Consider the following 8,628-nt stretch of genomic DNA (forward strand, 5'->3'; position numbering starts at 1 on the left):
TTCAATTCTCAGCAAACCACATGGGGGCTCACAACTATCTCTAATTGGATCTGGTGCTCTCTTCTGGCTGCAGGCATGCAAGCAAAGCACTCCTGCCACACACAAAAGAGGGGGGGGGGGCGCTAGGTGTGGTTGTGCACACCTTTGGCTCAGCATTCAGGAGGCAGAAGCAACAAGCTCTCTACTAAATTGGAAGCCAGCCTAGTCTATATAGTAAGTCCAGCCCAGCCAAAGCAACCAAGTGAGACCCTGTCTCAAAACAACAACAACAACAAAAAACAGCGAAAATCTCTGAATAGATGATGCAAACTGACTCCCTAGGCTGCCAGTTTACAGTATTAATCCCATACCAGCCTGGTCTACAGAATGCATTTCAGGACAGGCAAGGCTACACAGAGAGACCCTGTTTCAAAAATCCAAACAACAACAAAAAACAAATGAAAACCAAAATACTGCTTCCATCACCAAAGGGGGGGGGCTGGTGAGGGACATGGTAGCCTTCAGTTTTGAGTGTTGAGATTAAAGGTATTCACCACTACTGTCTGACTTCATTTTGTTTTTTTGATTAGAGGACCTTGAAGCCCAGAAAAGCCTACAACTAATGATCCTCCTGCCTCAACCTTCTGAATGTTGTATTACAGACCAATCATCTAAGCATAGTAATATACCAAAATGCAAAGAAAATCCTGAAAGTAGCCAACTACAGGGTTTTTTTTTTTTGGAGTGAGTTATTTTTATAACACAAGCAAACCAATGCATCCCAGAGACAGACAACCTTGATATAACATAAATTAAGTAACCTTGTTCTAATGCTAGCCACTCAATCAACCCTGCATGACAATTACTACAGACTTCTGATAGACCAGCACAGAAGTCAAGACAATAAAGGATAAATAACACAAAACAGAAACAAGAAAAGTAAGCTTTGTTTATCTAAATATTCTTGGGCTGGGGCATAGTTCAGTGTCAGAGTGTTTGCTTTCATGCATGAGACTCTATGTTTGTTCTACAATATAACAACAACAACAACAACAACAAAAATTGTTCCTGCCACACAGTGGCATAATGCAATCATCATGGTAAAATACTGATTTATGCCAGGTGGTGTTGGCACACACCTTTGACCCCAGTTCTTGGGAAGCAGAGACAGGTGGATCTCTGTGAGTTCAAGGCCAGCCTAGTCTACAGAGCAAGTTCCAGGACAGACTCCAAAGCTACAGAGAAACCCTGTCTCAAAAAAAAAAAAAAAAAAAAAAAACCCAAAAAAAAATAGAAGCCCACAAAAATTTATTTCAACAGGCCATCAAATAGAATGGCAAAGAAACAATCTGTGCATTAGTATTTGTCTGCCTCAAACAGAAGATATTATTTTAAATAACACTAAACATAAGCACAATTTAGTGAATACAGTAGGAGACTGGTAGCCTTAAGCTTTCAGATTCAATTTACAGCTGCTCACCAGCCACCTGCTGTTTGACAAGTTACTTACCAACTTGTGCTGCCATTTCTCCGAAAATCTATCCCCTAAGATGAGGACAATTCTTGCAATTTGTGTCACAAGCATTTTGAAAGGAACCATGAGTTATTGTGTAATGCTCTTGAAATTCCTCAGATGTGGGTCCTACACAAAGTAAAGTATTATTATACATCTCTCTAACAGCATCTGTTTGCATTATGACTTTTCCCCTACACTTGAAACTGATTCCTGGGCACTGACCTTTCTCATAGTGCTCAAAACCAAGCCTCAAGTCCTGACCTAGGTAATACTTTTTCCGAGTCATTTTTCATCTACATCTTTCTCTTCCTTAGAAGGTGTTATGAAAACTATGACTTACAAAACCCAGTGAGCTTCAATCTTGCATGTTTTGGTAAAATAAATGTGTGGAACAATTTGGTATTTCTAATCTGCAAGCAATTTACCATATTCACATATTTCCTGCACTACTTTTAAAAATCTAATTGTATAAAAAAGGACATTTCATTTGTAGATTTATGTTTTACGAACCGAAGATCAGAAAGTGAGGAATCAAGGAAGACAAGCAAGTAGCTACTGCTAGGACCAAAATGCTTTCACTGCAAAGACTAATGAGAGACAGTGTTGTGAGGCTCGAATGAGATACCATTTGAGAGAACTTGAAATACACAAAAAGCTACCAAAATAATTTAACAGAATTCTAACATTATTTACCATCATAAAACAGCTTAGTACTACTGCTTCTAACATGAAACAAGTAAGTTCCCATCAATAAGTTATGACTGGATATATTGTGAGTAAAGAAACCTGTTAGGAAAAGTTTACTTTTAATAAATTACTTTTAAATCTCGTAAGTAAATCTAGAAGTATACAAATAAAACTAACAATTCATTTAAATGGACAGATATACTGAATAAATGTATTTATTTGTAAGCCAAGAATTAAGAAATTGAAAAACTAGCTTTTAAAAGTATCTGGAAGTTTCTATGTAGGAAAAAATGCATAAAGGTGGAAAAGACATCCATTTTTCTAGCACTAATTCAGAAAGAGCTAGTAATGAGGTCATACCTATGTAAGAAAACAGAGATGGTTATGGACCTAACCTATTGCTCTTGATATAATAAAAGTCAGAAAACGTTTTATATGATTCCTAAAATATCCAGAATGGAAAGCTCTCCCAATAGGTTGCATGTCCAAACTACTACACAGCAAGGCCAACCCCCTAAAGTAAGCCATGTGACTTGTGTGACTTATCTTTAATGATTCTAAGGTCCATTCCTTTGTTACAACATATTTGTTATGGTTATAAAGCCAGTCTATGTAAGGACATAATTCTAAGTTTTTCTCTACTTTCTCTGTAACTTAAGTAAAGCTCCGATGAAGGAATTGTCTATGTCACAGACATATTACCAGACGGCTCAATTATCAAGACTTTAAAACAAATTAAAAGAGATCTAATAACTCCTTATATTTAAATTCAGTCTTCAAATTCAACAATTGATAAAAGGAACAGGGAAAGGTACATTTAAAAACATTGAAGAAGGGGCTGGAGATGGCTCAGAGGTTAAGAGCACTGGCTTCTCTTCCAGGTCCTGAGTTCAATTCCCAACAACCACATGGTAGCTCACAATCATCTATAATGAGGTTTGATGCCCTCTACTGGCCCTGGAGGCATTCAGGCCTAACACTGTATACATAATAAATAATTTTTTTTTAATGGAAGAATCATTCCAAAGAGAAATAATTTTAGTTAAAACATGATTAAAACTTACCACTCATGTACTTTAAACAAAAAATGAGGTTAAAAGCTGGAATCCTATCATAGCAATTACCTCCTTGAATTTCTCTAGGTTTTTCTATCTCTGCAACAAAGTTACACTTCAAAATATCAGAGAACTGGGACTTTTCCTTAGGCTCAGAACCTTTCAGCCCCTTTTAAAAGCAATTCTAGTTCCAGTTTTATTTTTATTTATTTTTTGGCTATTTAGGTGACTATGGACAGAATTAAACTTTTATATCTTTAATTCCATCTCACAATATCTTTCTCATCATTTAAGTTCCCTAGACTTGAAATATATAGCAGACAGCTGAATTTCAAATCTCTTTAGTTATTTCATTTACATATGTCTAAACTCCCAACCCAACTCTAGCTCTAAATCTCTGGAAAAACAAAGCTCTTCTTTTTTTTTTTCCCTTTCTATCGTCAATTGTCTATGCCCTGAACATCAATGAGCTAATCTGAAAGTGGAAGCACGGTTCTTCAACTTTATATTACTAAATGTTTCCAGGATGGATTAACAGGAAGACAGGAATGTCACAATACGACCATCACAGTATGAACAAGACCAAACTTCATCTGTGCAGTTTGTTATTCTACTCACTGGTATATGTGTTTACCCTAACATCAAACAGTGTGTAGTAACGTTTAAAATTTCTAAACCTCAGTAAATTACATGTATTAAGTAATTCCAATATCATAGGAATCTCAGTTTGAGGCAACATTTCCACACTAAGCAAAATGTACAGATAGTAAATTACCACCCACAACCACCTCAATACCCGAGAGATTATGAAATTTGTTAAGATTCTGTAAAAGATGCTTTTCTGAAGTGTAATACAAGAAAACTACCATTTACTTTGAGTTCTACAACAATTAGACCTATTGTAATAAGGAATCGTTCTCATTCATTCAATAAGATCAAGTTACATATTATGCCTCAAGAGAAGGGATTAAGACCCTATCTACAAACAACTAAAACCTTCAGGATCTGCTAATTAAGAGTAAAGTATGACAATGGTAGTTGAGATGATATGAAGGATATTTTAATTTAATGCCTGAGTTTTTATACCTACATTGATCTCTCAAAAGCAGACCACAAAAAAAGAAAGAAAAAAAGAAAGAAAACCCTATACAATGAACTGACAGAGAAAAAGGATTGCCATAGGGGCTACCTAAGTGTCATTACTGTTGACACTAGATACAGCAGCAGTCTCACCTGAATCTACTACCTTAATGTAGTAGCTTCTGGTTGTCACAACTGAAAGCAAAGTACCTAACAAGACCATCTCAAATGTGTTAATACCAATTAAATACAACATCCAGGAAAACAGAACATGAAATGTGACCAAATGCCTTCAATTCTCATTACTTGATAAAGTGTTCACGTTTTGCTTAGGTACCTCTACACAGTCAGACCACCTCACATTCACAAATCTTTTAAAAGCTAACACTGATGATGTGAAAGCGGAAAACAGGGGACTAAACAGGATTTCTAGCTAAGCAAAACAAAAATTACATATCTAAAGCATAATGGAGATAAATGGAAGAATTAAGATATTATTTAAGCAAGTATCAAAATAAAAGCTTTTATCATATCCCCCACATGTCCAGAAACATCACAGAGCAAATTAAGAATTAAAAATCTGTTCAAGGTGGTTGAACTTTTATTAAAGATTTTGATACCTTTGTATTTTATACAAAAGAAACATACACTGAAGGCTAGTTTTCGTTGTTGCCATTTTCAACCACAATCAATTAGGGGCCATACTAGTAGTAACAACAACAAAAAAAGGAAAAGAAACCACAAACCAAAGTACTAAGAAAGATATAAAAGTCAAGAATAACTCTTACTTTGCTTTTAAAGCCTGATAAAGACTAAATTTAGGTTTACAGAGGTCATATAAAACAATCATTTCAAATGTAAAATGATATAAAATTATTAGAAATAGAAAATTTTTAACTTACCTGGTTTCTTTCTGGACTTTTCGTGACCAAGCTGTCCTAAATCGTTACATCCACAGGTGTACACAGTTCCATCATCCAGGACAAATACAGTATGTCTGAGTCCACATCCTACATCTCGGACCTTTTTATTTGCAAAAAAGTCACTTTTCCTGGGCTCTAGTACAATTTCTTCATCAATTCCACCCAAACCTAGTTGTCCATAGGATGCATTTCCCCAGCACAGCATGCTTGTTATGACTTTGGTCTTCCAGTTTCAATACAAAAGTCCCTTCTGAAACACTGGAAACTTGCAAGTACCCTATGTCTGAGGAAATAAGCAGAGTTAATATGACTTCAAAGAAAGCATGACTGTTCTTTCATCAAGCGTTAAGCTACAATGAGGATTGCAACTGTTAAATACTTAAAATATGCCTCAGCTATCAGTCAATTCCAAGAACCAATGAGTTCTTTCTCTTTTAAAGCATCATATACAAATGTTTAGGAAATGACATCATTTTCTACTAGTCTCCACAAAACTTAAAACAGTAACTGGTTTTAACTTTGCTATACAACTCAGTAATAAGTACTCTTATGAAATTAGTGCTTTCTTTAAATAAGTTTAATGGGAGCAGTAAATAAGGCATGTGTCCAAAGCCCAAACAAGCAAGCCAGCCAGCCAACTGCAGAAACATCGCCTTGCAGTTTCCCTCAACTCTCAGAAGTCAACAATTTGATACCTACCTCCACATCAACAGAAAACTGAAGTTCTTATCTGTAATAGAAATTAAGTCAATAATGGAACTTTAAAAAATTGTCACAATTTAGAATACACTTATCATTATTTAAATAGGCTGCATACAAAATTAGAATTTATCACCTCATAATTTGAAAACATTCAACTCCATTTTACAATTAAAACTAAATTGACGTGATTAAAATACACCTGCCTCTGCCTCCCAAGTGCTGGGATTAAAGAAAGGCATGCTCCAGCAGCGTCTGGCAAAAATTTAAATATCAAGATTCTCCTAATTCAAATTTGTTTATGAATGGTTCCTACAAGTAAAAAATTCTCCTTCAGTAATCTGTATTTATGCATACCTCTAAGGCAATTACTTGAAGATGAAAAACCAACTGTAAACAAATCCCAGAACTGCTGGTTTTTTTCTAAATAGGAATAGGTTAGTGGAGAAGGGAGAGGGGTAAATCACTGATAGTTTGATAGAGAAATCTATGTGACTTCTTCGGTTAAACGACATACATGAGGGGCTCTCAGAGGTTAGGGCTGCTCTTTTAAGGGATTCGGATTCAACTCCCACCACCCACATCGCTGCTCGCTACTGTGTGTGACTAACAGACAGGGAATCCTACGCCCTCTTCTGGCCTCCACCAGCACCAGGCACACACATGGTGCACAAACATCCAAGCAAAACATTCATAAACATAATTAAAAAAAGAGGCCACGAGTCTTTCTCATCTGAACCTCCACTTTTTTTTTCTTCCAAAAAATCATGGTGCGTTACTAAATAACACCATCCCTGGAAGTCGGTCTTTTCGTTGCTATACAAAGTCACCTAAATTCCTTACACTGAAACTGATTTTCCTGCGTTTATGATGTGTTCACTTTAGAAAGTGCCGAAGCTGTCCCACTACACTCGCATGACCCGAAATCTGGTTTCATTCCTCTGGGACACCAAAACTCCAAAGTTCCAGAGAGTTCTGCATTGTCTTTCAGAAACGTTATATCTCCGATTTCAGCGCGCTTCGTTTGGGCACCCTTTCTTTTTGTCCTCCACAAGCCAGAACGGGTGTCCGGAACCTAGGCGTTCTCTCGCCAGCAACAGGTAGCACAAGGGGAAGCAGTTTCGTTTCCTTTTCCCCGGACCATGCACCACCATCGGCTCACGCGGCCCGGGGAGGGGGTGGGGGAGACGAGTGGTCTGCACACACCCAGCCTCGCGAGCCGGCCAGCCAAACCCCCTCAGCCACCAGCGCGTCGCCGACACCGTCCCAGCGGGCTCGGCCCCGGCGACCTCGGCCCCGGGGAGGCCCTTCCCCCGAGGGAGGTGCAACACCCCGGCCCCGGAAAGCGCCGAGGACGCTGGCGCCCTTCGCCCAGGCCCCAGCGGAACCCACCTCCGTCACACTCCCCCGAACCCACAGGGACAACGACTCACCGGGTCCCTCAGGGCAGGGAGAGTCCCAGGCGATGGGAGGGCGGCCGCTCCTGGACCTCTCTCCTCCGGCTGCCGAGATCGTCCTCCTTCACCCGCCGCGGCGATGACCACGACTCCTCCCTCCTTCGGGATCCCAGCCGCTGCCGCTTGCCCGGCTCTCCCTCCTGTGAAACTTTCCCAGGCTCCTCAGAGGAAAGCTGCCGCCGGCGCTCTGCGAACCGAGGGACAGCCGTCAGCGACCCGGATGAAGCGGGAGGGGAAGGGCTGGCAGCGAGCAGGGCGGAGAGCACGAGGGGTGGAGAGAGACGAGGGAGAGGCTGGCGGCCAGGGAGAGGGGCGGTGGTTTCGCGGGGGATGGGGTGGGGGGAGGGAGGGCCCTGCCGGAAGTGAGCCTCCGCGCGTGCGCGGCCCCGCCCACTTCCCCGTCCGCGCGCCTGCGCGGGAGTCCGCCCCAGGGCTCTTGCGACCGAGAGGCGCCTGCGCAGTGTCTCGCTAGCACCTGCTCTTAATAGGTGTCAGTGTGTTTTCTTTTTTCTTTTTTTTTTTTTTTGTCGGTGTGTTTGTTGTAACAGTGCTTTGGCGTTCACAAGGGCAGCTTAGTGAAGCTTTCTTTTTGGTTTGTCTTTCTGCTTTTTTTTTTCATAGTCCTGGGTGGGCTCTTCCGTAGGTTTTAGCCTTTTCATACATTGTATTCTTAACCTTTCCTAAGGAGATTTTTTTTTGAAGTAACAGACGAAACAGTCACAGATGTAGTAGTTATTAAAGCGGATGGCTCAGTGTAGACCCTTAAACTTGCCTGAGCTGTGAGGTATATCGATAGCCATGGAGCCATGGCTTGGACTAATCTTGGTTCCTGGAACCGTGTTGGCTCACATTTTCAGCTAACTCATTGGAAGATAAGGTTAAATTGCCGGGCCTCTTTCACACTCAGAAAAAAAAAAATAGAGCGTATGGCTGCAGTTGTTGGCAAGAAAAATTATTTATTCGGGAAGACACCAAGAGAAGAATGTGGAGTAGCTTGCTGACATTTCACCTTCTTAACACATGTTCCATGCCCCCTTTATCCTTAGGAGGAAACCTGGTAACTAACGATCTGTGGGGCTCTGTCAGTCTTGAAGAGGGAGGGAGAGCCCATGCACACCAACTGCGCTGCTAGTTTAAGGGGGCTGCGCAACCAAAGGAGGCATAAGCCATTTACATCAGGGGATAGCTATACACAAAATTAATCTCATTTGAAAGTTAGAGAATTTACCGGA

The 8,628-nt window shown here is 40.3% G+C and overlaps 1 protein-coding gene across 7 annotated transcripts in view; it reads right to left on the minus strand.

The window, feature by feature from the left end:
- Herc4 (HECT and RLD domain containing E3 ubiquitin protein ligase 4) overlaps positions 1-7,711 on the minus strand; it is a 74,783-nt gene extending 67,072 nt beyond the window's left edge. For 3 of the 7 annotated variants that reach the window (XR_004772071.1, XR_003481096.2, XM_035451757.1), the window contains exons 1-3: positions 7,373-7,711; positions 5,940-5,970; positions 5,220-5,523 (exon numbers count right to left, since the gene is read on the minus strand). Coding sequence is in view for 5 of the 7 variants with exons in the window: in XM_035451757.1 (XP_035307648.1) it covers positions 5,220-5,445 (226 nt within the window). In the remaining 2 variants the exon portion in view is untranslated. Of the gene's footprint in view, positions 1-1,489; positions 1,622-5,219; positions 5,524-5,939; positions 5,971-7,372 lie in introns of those variants that run through there. The other 4 variants (XM_027395034.2, XM_027395036.2, XM_027395035.2 and 1 more) reach the window with 4 other exon arrangements.
- Between the last annotated feature and the right edge of the window lie 917 nt (positions 7,712-8,628).

This window comes from Cricetulus griseus (genome assembly GCF_003668045.3).
Source record: "Cricetulus griseus strain 17A/GY chromosome 1 unlocalized genomic scaffold, alternate assembly CriGri-PICRH-1.0 chr1_0, whole genome shotgun sequence".
NCBI lineage: Eukaryota > Metazoa > Chordata > Mammalia > Rodentia > Cricetidae > Cricetulus > Cricetulus griseus.